At 36.0% G+C, this 18,405-nt stretch overlaps 1 protein-coding gene across 1 annotated transcript; it reads right to left on the bottom strand.

Moving 5' to 3' along the window:
- Positions 1-286: 286 nt before the first annotated feature.
- THUMPD3 (THUMP domain containing 3) lies at positions 287-18,064 on the bottom strand. The gene is made up of 10 exons (XM_003762401.3): positions 17,935-18,064; positions 16,984-17,328; positions 15,125-15,202; positions 12,485-12,973; positions 10,460-10,590; positions 7,697-7,766; positions 3,269-3,384; positions 3,030-3,140; positions 1,766-1,889; positions 287-1,561 (listed from the first exon to the last, which is right to left on the bottom strand). The coding sequence occupies exons 2-10, from the start codon at positions 17,281-17,283 to the stop codon at positions 1,412-1,414; spliced, it is 1,569 nt and encodes a 522-aa protein (XP_003762449.1). The 5' UTR covers positions 17,284-17,328; positions 17,935-18,064; the 3' UTR covers positions 287-1,411.
- Between the last annotated feature and the right edge of the window lie 341 nt (positions 18,065-18,405).

The raw sequence follows: 18,405 nt of genomic DNA, 5'->3' as shown, positions 1-18,405 counted from the left end.
GCTCAACAATACAAGTTAAAAATATATGTTGCTTGAACTTTTGTGGCTGGTACATTAGTATAAAGTTCAAATGATGTTTGCTGTCAGAATTTCATATTTAGTTGGTGTGAGTGGAGACAACTCAGAACTTTGGGCTAGGGCTCTGATGATTAAAATCTAATACAGGGCTTAATACTTTGAAAAGCATTATGCTTAATTTCAAGTGAAAGTAAGCAAGTTAAGAATCATCAGCCATATGGTTAACATGGATTGTCTAAAATGAAGAAATGCTATGTTCTTGTAAATGTGACATCAAAAAGGTAAGTAAAACTTTATTATGGTAACATGGCATAAAAAGATTAAGTTGAATACATCTGGAAACTGATGGGAAATGATTGAACATAAATTAACTTATACCAACCCTGACCAATTACATGGTTTGTGGGAAGGATTCACTCTCATCTGCTTTGAGTGGGAGGTATTCAGTTGTACAGACTTGTGTAGTTTGCAGTGAGAAATATATGCCAACAAAAATACTGCTCATTATGGAGAAAAGGCAACTAAAGAACCCCCAAATTATATAATGTTCTTCCTTTAAAGTGACCAAAAATGCTTTCCAGTGTCAAATAGAGCCTGATAAAGTGACATATATGTGCCCCATCAACTTTGGTATCTGTACAACTCAAATATACACTTATACTTAAAAACAAAATTAGTTTTATGTAATTTGAATCCCATGGTCCCATGACTTATGTTAAAATGCATTTTGTTACAAAACAAATAGTTTAGCACAAGTTAGTCACCACCTTAAAAAAAAAAAAAAACTAAATTACTCAGGCAAACAGCATAGTATAGTTTAATTTCATTTTGTAAGGCAGATGGCAAATTTCCCTCAATGTCCTGTGACTTCTTCATTCTTCTTGCTCCAGAGTAGTAATGTGCATACTGTCTAAAAATGAACTAATGTTGAGGTAACAAGAAAGAATGAGTGCCACTTAAAGTAAGGCTATTTCTTTACTGAATTGTAAACGGAGGCACTGTGATAGGTATCTTTCCCAAGAACTACAATGGAAAATCTGCCCTGTGGAGGTAGACCTAAAACAGAAAATGTTGTAAACGTGAGAAAAACACTTAAGCAATCTCTCAACATCTTAAGGCCATCTTAAGACAAAAAGAAGTTACACAGCTACTCCTTAGTTTGTTGGGGAAATGTGACTTAAGTTTACTAATAGCAATATTCACCTGCTACATTCCTGTTACAGGATTATCTTCAGACTAGTTTGGATGCAGTGCCAAATTAGACTTTTGTTACTATTTCTGCATATTTTATATCCATTTCCTCATGTTGTCTCAGATGTTTTCAGTGGTGGGAGGCACATTAAACATAATTTTCAAAGACAAAGACATGAAGAAAAGCCAGTCTTAATTTTCCTCAAGATGTTCCTTTTTCATGCTCTAGCTCTGATGGGTGAATGAATACTTGACTGGTACGTTTGAGAAGATAAACTGCAGCATGAAGACCTCCTATGTTCACCCAAACAGTATGCACCTTCCGCCATACATGCCCCATTCTGGATAATGCCTGTGGAAACAAAACCAAAGCACCCATTTTTAAAATTACATTATTTATACTTTATTACATTAACAATGCCCTTGCAATCCAAAGGGCATCAGGCCCCATCTGAGAAAAACATTGCATCTAGGAACACCCCTACGATCTAACCAAAATGTAGGTTTTCTACTTGTATGTAAGGATTCTAAAGGTGAACAATTTAAAGAACATTACCTTGGAAAAACATTTCCTGTCCTGAGTAAGTAGCACAGCTCGGCCTGTCCCAGGTCTGCAAACACGGCTCATCTCCTGGAGACAAGATGGATAGAGATTCCAGTTTTTCTTCTTAGATCCTATCCTACAAAACAGTTGACGTCAAGGATCAATATTCCACTTTATAGCAAAAAAAACCCAGTCTGTACTAAAAGTGATGTCTCAAACATCCTCACTGTCTTAATTAAGACTAGCAAAGTAGGGCTCTTTCATATCAGAAACCAGAGCGATCTTGTATGCTATCTTAACTACCAATATGCTCAGAAAATTGGCGTGGATTCTGAAATGCCTTTATACTTTATAAAAGTGACCTGGAAATGAATATGTAACAGCTATAGAATGCAATAACGATTCTGAGCAATTGGAACGAGGGAATCTCAGAAGCTAAATGACATAAAGACACCATTAATTCTGAAGCATCCAGAGGATAAAACAAAGTATTCATTTGGACCAAGAAGTGCTACATATATGTAACATGCCATAATATACATTTTACAATTTGTCCAGTAATTTCTTCACGACTTCTACCATAATTGACAGAGAAGAAGAAGCAAGGGGGGGGGAGGGGGAGGGAGGGAAGGAATTCCTGTATAATGGGAGTTGAGAAGGTAGAATAGAGCTTCTTATTGTTTATTTTAATCTCCACCTGCTTTTTCTATTATCACAATGAAACCTTTATTTTTTTGTTTTTATAGTAAAAGCCATGTTTTGCCTACAAAATGTAGAGGCACTTGGGTGTGTCAGCAGAGAGACAAAAGTTTAATTCCAGAGTCAGAAAGACATGAGTTCAAATGTTCAATCTGGAATCTGGGCAAGTCAGTTAACCTGTTTGTCTCAGTTTCCTCCTTTGTATGATGGAAATAACATTTACCCCTACCTTAAGAACTATATGAAATCCTTATAGAACACTTTGAAAACCTTAAAGCACCATGTAAATGTGAGCTATCATCTCCATCAGTACCAACCGAAGAGAATACCAGTTTTAAAATTCTCCATGTGGCTTGAGAGGGAAATTTATAATTTTCCTAAATTTCTGAATTATAAGAGCATATAATTTTATACAAGAATAGACTTACTGTACCTTACAAATGGAGACCATTTAATATATAATAATGCAAAAGAAATTGTCTCTCTGGCTTGTCCTTAATTTAGAACAAGTTTTGGGATCCCTTGAAATGTTGCTATATTAAATGAGTTATGACTACATTTATTTCTGATATCCTACCTCTTTCCAAATGGCATATCTGTGACGAGAATATCCACAGAACCAGTCCTCAAAGGCAGATTGCAGATATCCCACTGAATAGCATCTATGGGCAGGCCCCAGAATGCTTTACTGTGGGATGAAATGAAAAATCCTTTAGCACTGTTAATCCAGTTTAGCTTTGATTTTCTTACTATTATTATGGAGCATGTTTGCAAAGAACCACGTTGAAACATATTATACTTCAGTTTTATTTTTACCTTTCTTTAATCTGACTCTTTGTCAATAACGACAAGATGTTATTTGCTGCTCTTTTCACAGCCAGGGGATTATTATCACCAGCAATATGATAACAATTAGGCCATTCAGCAACCCCCTAAAAACCAAAAGCAAATATTGTAAATTCATAAATGGAAAAGAAATGGGTTAATACATAAGTACTGTTAACATTCCAGCCTTGTTATTCAATGAACAAAGCATTATTTTGGCAGGAATGAAAAAGGGTTAAGCCCTTTATTTTTGTTGGAAGAAATGCAATCTAATTATTTATTGATAGTGATGGGAAAGTTTGTATTATAAGTGTATTTGTATTATAAGTATTTGGAAAAAGTCACTATACCATGCCTTGTTGTTGTTGTTATAGGGTATATTATTTGGTATAGTTAATGCTTACTTAGAAACATTGTAAGTCAAATAAAAAACAAAACAAAACAGGATTACCACTTTAGGTTTGAGTAGTGGTCAAGGACACTTCATCCTCTAGATAATCAATTTCAGATACAAGGTATAGTCAGTGAATCACCATTTCTTTCATGACCAGTGATACAGCTACCACTCATGAACCTTTCTTGAACCAACCTATTCATGCTTTCAGGATTTAACATTGTGAAGTGGAAAAAGGACTAGCCTGGTATTCGTAAAATGGATTTTCAAATTCTGGCCCTATCATTGCTACTACATGCCTTTGGATTGGAGAGGCAATAATGGTCTCTAATTATCTCTAAGATCACTTTAAGCTTTGAAATTCTGTAATGAATGAGATCTCATCATTGCATATATATATATACTGCTGAGGCGTTTGGGGTTAAGTGACTTGCCCAAGGTCACACAGCTAGGAAATGTTTTAAGTGTCTGCAACCAAATTTGAACTCAGGTCCTCCTGATTTCAGGGCTGGTGCTCTATCTACTACACCAACTTGCTGTCCTCACAATATACTTTTAGTATTTATAAAAGTTACATTCTTTAAAGCTTCAAAGACTTTGCCAATGATATGCTATCTTAGAAACTATGTGTAATTAACAGTATCAGTAGTACCCTTCAGGCTTTTATGAATTCAAATCATATTTCCTTTACCCTTTTTAAAAGAAAGAACCCTAAATTAATTATCATTTTAGTTCCTGCTTATAAATCTTTACCATTTTTATCAAGCTTTTCTTAAAGGGTAATGACCAGAACTACACAGAATATTTGAGAGGTTGACACACCACAGTTGAATATACTGTTTGATGTTCAATATTTTTTATTTCTGTCTTTAGGAATTCATGCTTTTAGGGAATAGTCTGTAATGATTCATTGTCACCTCTTCTGGTTTTTTTTTTTTTTTAAACAATTATATCGTTATAATTATAAATTTCTTCTAATTATAATCTGGGATACTTTTTATAAGGACAAGTTTCCTGCCAACATTTGTTTATCCACCTCATCAGAGCCTTATGAAATTTTCCTATTGTTCATTTTCAATGGTTTGAGATTTTTCCACATGGAAGAACTTACTATTTGCTGAAAAGCAGAACATGCTACATAGTGGTTTCTTCTAGATAATGCATAAAAATGTGAAGTGAATAACAAGTCTGACACTGAATAGCAGGGGAGACCATTTAATACTACTCTGTTTTATAAGATTTCTCATCCACTTTTAGTTTTTGAGCAAGTTAAATTAAAATTTTATATGCATTTACTGAGAACCTACTACATATGAATGCTACATATTAGGATATAAATATAAAAACGAAAAACAATCTTTGAAAAAAGTTTCCTAGTAGTGTGGTAAGGGGGGTTAGATTGAACACTAAAATTTAAGAAAAACCCAAATTACAAAAAGGTTTCTTGTGGGAAGTGACATTTAAGAAAAATCAATAAGGAAGCTAGGAATTCTGAAAGACAAGAATATAGTATAAAGACAATATATTTCAGGTAAGGAGACACAAAGGCACAGAGATAAAGGGATACTGAGTTTAAGAAGCACCAAATAGGGCAATTTGGCTAGAACACAGATGTATAAAAGGCAATGATATAAAATATGAAAGATAGGGAAAGAATTTGTATTAGATTCTAAAGGCAATAAGAATTTATTGAATATTTTTGAGCAGGAGTGACACCATCAAACCTATGCTTTCATGAAAAGTATTTTTGCAGCTACATAGAAGATGGAAGATTATTTGAGAATGAAACACTTCATTTTCAAGAACCTTTTAGTGTGAAATCTTTTACACAGTTTCAGAAAAAAAAAAAAGTCTAAAGAGTTTCTTCTTGCCCATAGATTTATTCCAACAGAGAACTCATTAAAGTACTACCCTATTAGCTGAGATCATGCCTATTTTTTCAAGAAATAGACTATGCTTATGTGTTTAATTGATAGAATTGACAGCAATTAATGAGTTATATAAGTGACACCAAAGCTTGAGACTCCTCTGGAGCCCTTATTATAGATAAGACTCATGTTGGTAACTGAACTGACTTTATGTGTGTTAGCCAGTCCATCCAGAGCTTCTTTTAAACTATTGGGCCAAGACATTCAGTTTTGTTAATTTACTTATATCTATAATATCAAAAAAGTATGTGTGGTGACATTGTACACAGAACAAGGAAGAAATTGCCTTTCTAACCTATGGATAAGGAAAATTTTATATATAAGGGAAAGTTTCACAGTTGACATAATATACAATTTTGATTGCACAAAACCAATTGGAAGGGAATCAATAAATTTTGGGGGAAAATCTTTGTAGCAAGCTTCTCTGAAAAATGACTCATTTCTAATCTGTGTAAGAAACTGATTCAAATGTATAAGAATAAGAGCCATTCCACAATTGATAAATGGTTAAAGTACATGACCAGACATTTTTCAAGGGATGAAATCCAAACTATCGTTAGTAATGTGAAAAAAAAAAATCCCAGGTAACTAATGCAAACAAGTTTGAGATTTCATTTCACTATCCTCAAGTGACAAAATTCACACAAAAAAAGAAAATTATAAATGTTGGAGGTAAACAATATATATTGTTCATGGAGCTGTGAATTAGTCCAGTTATTGTAGAAAATAATTTGAAACTACATTCAACAAAAATGGATGTTATACCAATACTAAGTCTGTATTTCAAAGAGGGAAAAGATCTGTATAAATGAAAATATTAATAGAAGCTCTATTTGAGATAGCAAAGTATTAAAAACTAAGGTGGTATTTAGAGGATGGCCAAACATTACAATACATGAATGTAATGTGATCTATTGTGACATAAGAAATGATGAAAGATATGCTTTCAAATCTAGGGAAATGTGTATAAACTGATGAAGTGATATGAGCTTTTACATGGCAACAAGAAAATTATACGATGATCAACTCTGATGGACGTGGCTCTCTTCAAACAATGAAATGATTCAAACCAGTTGTAATTATTCAGTAATAAAGAGAATCAGCTACACCCCAAGAGAGAACTGTGGGAAATGAGTGTGGACCACAACACAGCATTTCCATGCTTTCTGTTATTGTGTACTTGCATTTTTGTTTTCCTTCTCAGATTTTTTCTTTCTTTGTTTCTAGATCCTATTTTTCTTGTGTAGCAAGCTAACTGTACAAATATGTATACATATATTTTAACATATTTAACATATGTATTGGACTACCTGCCATCTAGGGGAGAGGGTAGAGAGAAGGAAGGGAAAAGCTGGAACAGAAAGTTTTGCAAGGGTCAATGTTGAAAAATTATCCATGCATATGTTTTGTCGATAAAAAGCTGTAACGGTGATATTAGCAAAATAAAAACAATTTATACAGTAACACTGTAAAAACAAATAACTTCTAAATACTGAAGTGAAGAATTTCTATTGAATTCTAAGGAAAGAAGAAATTACTGAATATTCCTGAGCAGGAGTGACATTAAATCTGTGCTTCAGGAAGAATATTTTATGAAATTAAGAACCCTTAACACAAGGACCAAAATGATTCTTGATCAGTGGCATCAAACTTAAATAAAAATAGGGTTACTAAACTGGACATAAATATTTCTGAGTGTATACTTAGTATTTTTATCTATTCTCTTAAAATACTTCTTAATTTAATTTTAATCTGGTTATGGCCATAATCAAGAGTCACTTTTGGTCAAACACTTCTGCTCTAGAGGACTAATGGCACCCATTAGTCACCCACTTCTTGGCAGGCAGAGAGGAAAGATACAGCGCTTAAGAAAATAAAGTTTTTCAACAAGACCAATGCAAGAATTTTTTTACTTAACTAGTCTAGATTTATGGAACAAGGGTTTTGTTTTTCTTCTTTTTTTCCCCAATGGTAGTGGGAATAGGTAGAGAAAACTGACCTAGTAAATTTTAAAAATAAAATTTAATTAGAAAAAAAGTTAAGAATCTTAAATGTTTACTACTATTTAATTCAATAGCTAGATATAAAAGTTATTACCTCTATTGGTATGGCACCTGTTCCACACATTGGATCTACTATTATGTCAGTAGGCTGAGGAGAACAAAGCCTAGGGGAAAAAAAGCAAATAATCTAAGGGAAAATTATTTTTAAAAATTAGGGACTTAAAATGAATCAGAAAAACTACAATACCAATACACTAACACTATAATTCTTTTTTTTTTCTTTAAATAAAAAAAGTCTTCAAAGACTCCAAATGCACCAAGATATTTATAGCAATACTCATTTAGTAACAAAGAACCAGAAACCCCATGGATGCTCATCAATTGGGGAACTGTGGTATCTGAATGTAATGGAATACCAATGTATTGAGATAAACAATGAATACAATGAATGCATGGAAAGACTTACAGATTAAAAAGTGAAGTATAACCAGGTAACAATATACATGAAGGCTTACAGCAATGCAAATGAAAAGAGATACACTTTAAAATAATCAAAATGCAAAAATTTAAAGAACTTGACCTCAAAGAAAGAGGTATGGGTGTGGAATATTGCATATATTGTCAGATTTTTTTTTTTTTTTTTTAACATTGTTTAATTTTGCTGAATTTCTTTTTAAAAAAGAAAAAATTTGAAAAGAGCTCTCTGGGAGGGTAAGGACAGATACAGGAAAAACAAAAGATATAACTTAAATACTATTTTTAAATTTTTCTTATATCTAACTTTAAACACAAAATGGATTTTACTAGAAAACAATTTTCTCAATCAACTTTGTTAAAAAACACAAAAGAAAATTCAAAATCTTAAAATGATGTATTTTTAGAATGAAGTAAATTTCAAATAAATGTGAACAGATACTCAATTCAAGATTCAAATATGGATAAGGTCTTAATTTAAACACTCAAGATAGGAAGAGGGTGGTAGAGGGCCTTGAATTGAAGTCATTTGAAGGATGTGGAGATATTTACCTAACAGAAGAGAAGGCATGATGATGGCTGTCTTCAGGTTGAAGGTTTGTCAGAGTAGGAAGGATTAGTCTTGTTCTGTCTGCTCTCAGATCAGAACCAGGAACAGTGGGTGGAAGTTGTAAAGATGTAAATTCAGAGTTGATAACATGAAAAACTTCTAACAGTTAGCCTTATCCAAATGGCATGGCCTGTCCAGAGAAAGGGAGCTTGGCTCCCCTTTCTTGGAGATGGTCCCTTCATGGTCACTTGTCTAGTATTTTATAGTGAGGATTCCTTTCATGAATGGGTTATACTATACAACCCCTGGTCACTTCCAGTTCTCAAATACTACCAACTCTGTGACTTTAAATTACAAATGGGCCCTGATTTTAATAGGAGATGGTTTACTTTTTCCCTATTGACTTTTTGGTAAGTCAAGCTTATGCAGAAACATTAGATGAGTTGATGTGCTTAGAAATATTTCATGTTAAAAAAAGTTTTTTGTTTTTTTTTTTAAAGGAGTAGTTGTATGGACACTTAACACTTCCTTAGCTGTGTGACCCTGGGCAATTATCCCCAATTGCCTTACCAAAACCAAAAGCAAAACCATCATGTAGCTACATCTGGGAGAACACAGTTGAAAACTGACAAAAATCAAAGAATTCTAAATTAAGCATTGGAGGGTATGAAGAATAAATGTGTCTTCCCTGAACAAATGAGCCCATTTTTCTCTTCTACATGCCAAGATCAAACCATGAATTGTGTAGCACCTAGGCTTCAGATCCCTAATCATGGAATTCATTTATGAAGAGGTTAAGATATTAAAGAAAGCAAATATAAGGAGGAAAAAAAAGGAAGAGGTTACCCATAGGGAGAGAAGAGAAATAGGATTTACACTCTGAAAATTGGTACGTCCCATATGGAAACATAGCTAATTAAACAGCTTACTCTAGTAATCTCAAAGGATCCACAGGGTTCATGAAGATCAAATGAGGTAGTAAGTGAAAATACTTGGAAAACTACAAGTTACTAAGCAAATGAAAATTATAATTAATTCTTTCATCATGATCTATAAAGCATTCTACATGCAGTGCTAACTCAATAGTTATCATAGAAGGTAAAAACATCTACTTAAATTATTGCACTCAAATGGAAATTAAAGCAAAATATAAAATTAATTTCAAATAAAATAAATAGTTCTATGAAAATTTCCCAAAAGAAAACAATCTTACTAATATCTAGTAGATGTGGAAAAATATTTTATTCCTGGGTTAAGAAGAAAGTAGTTGATTGGAATATATAGAATTGCAGATTTAAGAAAAGAACATAAGATGCTCAGCTTTTAATTGTTGGGGCTAATATTCTATGACTATAATAATCCCCTAGTGAAGTCCTCTTTTGATGTTTTTCTACAGTGTAGCAAAAACCACAGATTCCAAAGGCCATAACATTGAAATACAAATTCTTACAAGTTCTCTCAAAAGGAAAGAATTTAGTGAACAATCACATTTATTGTCCCAGAATCACATAGAGCTCAGAAGGTCTACAGAGTGATGCAATTTAAGCTAGAGACACCATTAAAGCCTATGTTTATAAAGGGACTGTGACTGCTTTAGTGTAGTGTACTCAGATGCCTAATTCATTGATTCCATGCTCAAGATCTCAGTTTTTAAATTTTTTTTGTGAGGCAATTGGGATTAAGTGACTTGCCTAGGGTCACACACCTAGTAAGTGTTAAGTGTCTGAGGCTGGATTTGAACTCTGGTCCTTTTGACTCCAGGGCAGGAGTTCTTATCCACTGTGCTACCTAGTTGCCCGTCACCCAATATGGATGTCAAACTAAATCACTTACCTGAGCATGCCATAAGCAAGAGTGGATCTTAGAGTTGTAGGACCAAAATGTGTAATATTTCTTCGATGGAGACTCTCTTCTGTCAATGCAATGCCCACAACTATTTCATTATTATGGACATTTAAGAGAACCTAGGAAAAGGTTCAACAAGGTAAATCAACAGGGCTTTAGGCATGTTCAAACTGTATATAGCACTGAAAGAAATCAATGTTTCAAATTTCTAACTTGGTTTATCTGGAATAACATAACATTGTTAATGGAGCTAAAAGTATGTGAAGGGATGACTCATAATAGCAAACAAAACTTTATAGAACTATATTCTGGATTTTTGAGCTCAAAAGGACACCATCTCAAAATATTTTTACCCTAAATGGTGTTTTTTTCTTCAGAGTTAAAAGTGTTTTTATGTACATTTTGTCTCATTCATCCCCACAGCATCACTATGAAAGAGATGGATCAATTAAACCTAACTGTATTTTACATATTTACGGACTCTATTCACTAATGAAAGTTCTGACCTATGGTGACAACTAATTATTTAATTCTTGCAGCCTCATCACAAAACAATTAATTCCTTAGATGTCACAGGAATAATAGAATTGTAGCTGAAAAGAATTTTAAAGGCCCACCTCCCTCCCTCCCTAATATGTGAATCCCCTCTATAACAAGTCTGCAAAGCTTTCTTTCAAATACAGCCAATGATGACAACCTGCTGTCTCCTCGGGCAACTCACTGTTGTTTTTTTTTTTTTTAAGATCTTCCTTTTATTGAGCTGTGATAATAGTTCACAGAGCTTTCCATATCCCGAGAAGTAAGCAATGATAACAGTAACTACTTATATTGATCTAAATAAATGAAACACGTTTATGGGGAAAAGGAAGCCTCAGAAACCATTTTTCCAAACTACACAAAACAAGTAGCAGAGCCAAATTTGAATACAGCTCTCCTAAATCCAAGTCCACTGTTCTTTCCACTATATCATGTTATCTATCTTTAACTTCCTTGAATCAGACCTTTTCAGTTCTCTAAATCTACAAAAATTAATTCTTCATATACTTGACTACTTTTCTCAGAAAGTTTTCTTAATTACAGCTAATAAATGTTACTTAGTTCCCCATATATAACATGGCTTTGGCACGATCCAGATTGTTGATCTAGAAGGATGTCCTGGAATGGAGACAATGTCTCTCTTTATATGTGAGAATCAAAACAGAACACAACTTTCCATTTATGGTCTGACCAGTGGATAGGGGGAACTACTATCTACCCTACCCTGTTCTGAAGTAGTCTGTACTTTTATTAATATAGCCTAATTACATACATTTTGGGGACACTAACATCATACTTTTTGCTGGTGCTTAATTATATAGTTAATTTTAAAGTTAAATTTCCATAAAGGTTATTTTTATAGTTTTGGTTCATTATTCCACTTTGTTGAGTTTTTGGTATTCTGATTTGGTCAAAGAAAGAAAGCAACTATTTCGTTCACTTATGTTTCAACTACAAATTTGATATGCAGGTCATTTACATTTTTGTTCAAGTTATAAAAGAAAATAGTAGCTGGTGTTTTTATGTTTGCAAAGTACTTTACATATATATCATCTGATTTGATGTTCCTAACAGGTGAGATCAAAGAAGGAAGCTGAAGCTTGAGAAGGTGAAATGACTGCTCAACATCACACAGGCAATAAAAGGTAGAACCTGGGCTTGAACCAGGCCCTCTCATCCAGCTGCAACAATATAGACAGCAACCTGGTATAGTTGGAAATACTAGACTATAAATTAGAATTATAAATTCTTTCCAAACCTGGATGTCATTAACTAGCTGTGTGACATCCTTGGGCCTCAGTCTTTTCTAATAAAAAAAGGAGTGGAACTAGGTTGTCCTTTAAGGTCTCTTCCAAATCTAACAATTCTATGAGAAGACTCAAGAATCCTGAATCTTTTAAATAGCCGTAATTCTAAGGGAATTTTGCCGTACAACCACAAAAATTACACCCAAATTTGCAAAGAGAGAGCTTGTACCTCCACATCAAAGTTGGTCATATCAGCCTTCCATTTGAAATAGTCCTGAACAGCTCCCCCAAAATCTCTTGCTGCTTCATTGGATGTAAAGCTATGGTTTTCACCTGCCCTGTTGCATGTGACTCTGAACTTGAGCACTTGCGGTTCAGCTTCATCTCTGGGGATCTCATTAACTCTTTTGTTCTCAATGGCAGATGGTTTTTCTGAAACTTTTTTATTGTAAGTTAAAATGGGAGTTTCATCAATGGTACCATCTTGGTTTTCAATGGTTTCTAAGACTGCCTCCATAGTATGATTGGTGAGCTGCTTCTCATCTCCCATGTCTCCTTGTCCATCATCCACCTTTTCTTTGAATACAGTATTTTGTTGAGTTAATTTTTTGCGTTTTGTCTTTTTTTTCTTAAAGCTGGTATTGATTTTCCATACTTTTAAAGGGTCTGACCAAGGAAGCTTCCCAGCCAAATCTTCAAAATCCTTTAGAACATCTTCCTTTAAAAAAAGAAAAACCAAAAAAATCCAGATTATTTCTCAGGCATTTCCATTTAAGCAACAATTAAGCAATGAGTACTGTTCCAAGCACTATGGGAAATAAAAATTACCACTGTTTTCAAAAGCTTATGGTCCTTGGGAAAACAAGATATACATATATGAAATAACTAGCAGTTCAAGGTAGCAGATAATTAATGTCCATATGACATTCTAGGAATTCAGAAGGAGTGATTAATGCTGGCTGGGATATCAGGGAAAGCCTTCATTTAAAATAGGCCATGAAGGACTGGAGAGGATGTGGTACTTTTCATTTTAGAAACATGGAATCATTTAGACTCTTATTTTGTAACATAACTAAAGAATAAACTACTCTGAAGTTCTAAGCAAGAGGGTCAAAAAAGGAGCTGCCATTAGGGAGGGGAGAGGGAGGAAGAAAAGAAAGGAAGCAAGAAAAGGAGAGAGAGAGAGAGAGAGGGAGGATAATTACCACAGGGAAAAAAAAAAAAAAAAAAGAGTCAGATCCCTAAGTATGATATACCTTGGTCTTCCTGATCCACAAAGTGGAAGTTACAGTAACTACAGAAACAAAGTTTTTGGAGCTAATTACCAAAAGTGAGGGTCTCCCAAAGATTTTCTCCAGCAATCCTACTAATTTGTTGTGCTTTTTAGTGTCCCTTAGTGTTGATTCAGACCTCTGTAATTAATGCCTTATCATAGCGAGTTCTCTGAGCCCTAGTCCTAAATTGACCATATTTGATACCAATAATGAAATTCTACTGCTTTTGATTATTCAGAAAACAACTCTGGATAGCTTGCCCTTTTTGGGAAAGTGCTCTAGGAAAAAGACAGCAGACAATTTTCCCTCTGGAAAGGAAGACCAGGTATGAGACCTACTTGAGTACTATTTGGGGGAAAAAGGAAGAGAATAATGGTTTTCCTGACAAAAAAGCCGAGCTCAACATCTCACAAGCAGCTACAAATATTTAGTAAGTAAACTAAATTCAAAGAAAAATAAATTCCCACATGGAAGTCCCAATAGAAAAAATAAAACAGTAGAGAGGCTGAGGGGGAAAAAGATCAAGCAAAGAAACTAATATAACAAAGAACTACTACGCAGTAAGATAATTAGACTAAAACTGCAGAGAAAGAGTAATTCAGAATTAACTAGACTAGAATCCCAGAAAAGTAAATGAAATAGCCACCAAGCATGGGGCTAAAAAAACCAAAAACCAAAAACAAAACAAAAAAAAAAAACCAAAAACAAAAACAAAAAAAAAAAAGGAAAAAATAAAGAATGAAATTGTAGCCCTTAATTAAAAAAAAAAATCTAAAAGTAAAAGTAGTACATTTGAACAGAAATCCATTGAAGAAAAGAACACCCTTTTAAAGCCTTTAATGTAGTTGAGGACTCTTTGGAAAACAATTTATAGAAATTATGGAATTATAAAATTCACTGATTCATCAAAAAATATTTTAGCATTTTCAAAAGATAAACAAAATAGGATTAAGTTTGTCAGTGGCTTAAGTTTTAGTTTCCAGTAGTTCCAGAGACTAGGCTATCCAAATTCTTACCTGAATGATCAAAAATAGTAGGATTCCATTATTAATATCAACTACTGTCAATTTAGGACCATCTCTAAGATACCTACCAGAAGAATTCTGAATTATAGATTTTCCTGCATGATTTACCTGTTGTACAAAGTTTTATTTCTATTTTAAATCACAAGGTTAAAGTGTTTGCATTTTTTTTGCAGTCACAAAAGAATTTTCCCTTCTGTAGTTCTGAAATTTTATCTTGATTCTGATCTGATCTCCCTTTTCTAAGCCAATTTAGAACTTTTCCAGTAGTTATCTATGAGGCAGTTTTCTAAGTTAGCCAGATATTTCATAGGAAATACAGTGAACTCAGTTTAAATCATAGCAGAATCCAATCTATTTCCTAAGAGTCTAAGCAATCTATTTTTATTTTCTAAAAACTTATTCCTCACTAAACGATGACTGTTGGAACAGAACTGTCAGTAAACCCCAATCTTATGAATATAATTTAAAAGTTCCCATATAATCCCACTTTTTAAAAGGGCACAGTGATGTCACTGAATGTATGAACTGAGAAGATTCTTGGAAGAAAATAATTTACTTTGGATAACTCACCTTGGTTTCTTTGAATTGATAATCTCTAAACTCCTGAACAACAACAAATAAATTATCAACTGATCTTAGACTATGAACCTGGAAAAAAAAAAAAAAAAAAAGAAATGTTTTAGTTAATTTCTCTTGAGAATAAGGCTATTTCAGGAAATATTTGCTGTGTGCCTACTATGTGCATATACAAGGCATATAAAGGCAGCTATGAAGCTTTCTTTCATGGTATTTAATCTAGTGGGGAAGAGATAAAACACAAATAAGTTTAAAGCATAATGTAAAAAATACATTAAGAAAAGTTTAAAATATTATGTAAACTCTATGCTGGGTTGAACTGTTAATGTGTCAATAAACTATTATTTCACCAAAGCAGGTACTGCCTATATAACTCAATGTAAGCTTGTGGAGTGGTTTGTTGTTGTTGCTATTTTTTTTTTTTTGGGGGGGGGGTCATTGACTTAAATCAAAATGCAGAAAAGCAGAAAAGCAATCCAACACCATATCCATACAATGAAACCTTTCTAGTTTGGTAGAACTTGCCAGAGTTACCTCTGATTTCAGTCACTTCCATGACACAATTAGGCACTGGATGAAGACAATTTAGTAGAGGAACTATTAGTAATTAAAGATAAACAGCTTTAATGGTTGTAAAGCCATAGATATGAAGATAATATGTCCTTTAGCAAAAAGGTAAAGAAACTTCCTTTGTTATCAAGATGCTTCTACATTTTTCTCCAAAGGAATCTGAGAACTGAAAATGACAGTGGTAGGTAGCTTGAAGACTACACAAAGGGTGGGACTGGAGAAGTCAGGAATGTGGCCTTATTTTCTTATCTTATGGCAGTATGCAGAGTTCTATGAACTCTCTCTTATGTTCACTGTTCTTTCAAAAACTGTCATCATGTCTGTCACCTTTACTGATAGACATTGTCACTTATTTCTCCTTTTATAGCTGAGAACTAATATTTGCAGTCAGAATAGAGATGAATTCTTTAGGCACTACCCTAGACATCTAGAAATGTTTTTTAAAGACTTCTGAATTATTCTGAAAATATATTACAGTGGGGAAAATGTTGGATCTGGAGTAAAAACTCCTAGGATTGTCTATTTGTGACATTTGGGCAAAGTGATAGTATCTGTGAGACTGTTATTTTATGTGTAAAATTTTGGTGAAGTAGATCTCTGCCAATTACAGTTGGTGTGACCTTAAAGCAATTAATTTATTTCTATTGGTCTGTTCCCTCAACTTTAAAATGAGGGCAGAGAATTAGATGGCCTCTAAGATGACTTTTCTATAATCTTATGATTTAAATGAAGATTATTTTCTAGTTTTAGATCCATGAGACTACTAATCTCCTTAATTTTGAGGTCAGCCAAGTGTTGCAATGAATAAGAGTCCTAGGCTTGGAATGAGGAGGACTGATTTCCATGAGTCCAAATCCAGCTGTTTAGTAGTTCTGTAATCCTGGTTAAGTCACTTCTCCTGTTTGCCTCAGTTGCCCAGCCTTAACTGAAGAAGGAAATGGCACTATCTTTGCCAAGAAATCCCAGGTGGGGTCATGAAGTGCTAGATATTACTGAATAACACCACATAATTTTGGAGATCTAGGATTATGATTGGAGTAAAAACTCCAAATCAGCAACTATTTTGCAACAGACTATGATGGAAGTGACCAAGGCCATTAAGAAGCCAGTCACAAGAATCGGCCTGTCCCGGGTTACGAGGTCAGTGTTTTTCAAAAGGAGGTAAGAGATCCATTTATAATACTGTCTTTCAGAGACATAATTTAGAATATGAGAAGGATATAGGACTAAGGCAGGTTGGAGCATATGTTAATTTTAAAAGTATTTTTAGTATATTTGCAAACCTTGGACAGACTCTCCACTGAAATGTCAAAGTATATTTTGCCTCGGTCTTTGCTGATTCTGGACTGCGAACCCAGTTTCTCCCTTACTTCATCGGCGGCCGTCTGCTCAAAGCCGGTAGGCACAGTGGCCCCAATCGTAACGCAGAGCTGGTCGGGGCCGGGCCCGGGCCCAGACCCGGGCCTGGGATTGGGGTCGAGGCCGAAGTCCGGGCAGCTCTCCATACTCCCCTCGGCGGGCGCCTGCTTCTCCTCCAGGCTCACGTCACTGAGCTGCTCGCAGGCTGCTTCGAGCTCAAACATGCCGGCACCTCTTCACGAGGGGTCCCTCCTGCTCTCGGCTGTGGACTGGAAGGAAAAACGGGCTCGGAGAAGCCGATCGCGCCGCTCGAGAAGGAGGAAGCCCGGGTGCAGACCTCTCAGGGCCGCGAGTGAGTTAAAACGCCATGCTTACACAACCGCAAAGCTAGCATGGCCCGCAAAGAGGGCGAGGGGCGGGGCCTGGGGAAATAGGCACGCCCACGGCCCCTCCGCGGAGGTCCGGGACGGGACAGAGGGCTTTCCGCAGCGTCTCTCCCCTCCCCCACTTTCTTCGCCTCACCAGGGGCCGGCCTAGGAGACGGCCGAGATCCCTGTCCCGCCCTAGAGGGCCAGGCGGGGGCGGGGTCTCAGCGAGGCCCGGCGAGGGGAGCGGCGGGGGGCTCCGATCACCTTGGGAGCAACGGCTGCCCTCCCTCCGTACTCCCCTCGAGAGGAAAAAGCCGTGGCGGGGAGGCCCCACCGGTCACTTCCTCCCCCCCTCCTTCCCGTGGAACTGTTCGCGCTCGTGGGCACCACGGGGCCCAGGAGAGAAGAAAGGACGACTAGCGCACTTAGGCCCCTCGATGAATCGGCCTCCTCCCCTCACTCCCTGGCGCCCCCTCCACCTCTTTCCGGGCCAGTCAGCCCCGTTACCTGCTGGTGGCGCTTAACGCCTGACGACCGAAGAACTCCTTCCGGTTACATCTTCAGGCGAGCCGGCACTTCCGGGTCATAACGCTAGGCGCCCTGGAAGCGGAAGGTTCGGGTTCTTTTCACACTGTTTCCGATTTTTAGCTGCCGCTCGAGCTTGTTTCCGCGGTTCGTAGCTAGAATTGAAGAATGCGTGATCCCGGAAACTCGCTGGCCGGAGGAAACCCCGCCAATGCGTGCTCTGGCCGGGTCTCGGTGCGGGGGGAGGAAAGGAGGGAGGAGGGGCGGAATCTTCTCCGAGACTTGCAGGAGGCTTGCGGGCAGCTTGTCCCTTCTGGTCGGGGGGAAGGGCGGCCTCCGCTCGTCAGGGAGTTTCCCCAGTTTTGCTTCTTGCACCCTTCGCCTTGTTTTTGGACCGGTGGTTTTTCCCAGGGCGGCCCTCGGAATACTTCAAAGCAGAGCTCGCTCTGGGGG

The sequence above is a fragment of the Sarcophilus harrisii genome, chromosome 1, assembly GCF_902635505.1.
Source record: "Sarcophilus harrisii chromosome 1, mSarHar1.11, whole genome shotgun sequence".
Classification (NCBI taxonomy): Eukaryota; Metazoa; Chordata; class Mammalia; order Dasyuromorphia; family Dasyuridae; genus Sarcophilus; species Sarcophilus harrisii.
This window is presented reverse-complemented; position numbering and strand designations above follow the sequence as displayed.

Excerpts from the sequence above, each read along its gene's own strand:
- THUMPD3 (XM_003762401.3), bottom strand. The coding sequence starts at position 17,283 with ATGTTTGAGCTCGAAGCAGCCTGCGAGCAGCTCAGTGACGTGAGCCTG. Across the intron at positions 3,141-3,268 it reads AAGAGTCAGATTAAAGAAAG|TAAAGCATTCTGGGGCCTGC; the intron begins GTAAAAATAAAA and ends TTCATCCCACAG. Across the intron at positions 1,890-3,029 it reads GATATGCCATTTGGAAAGAG|GATAGGATCTAAGAAGAAAA; the intron begins GTAGGATATCAG and ends ACTGTTTTGTAG.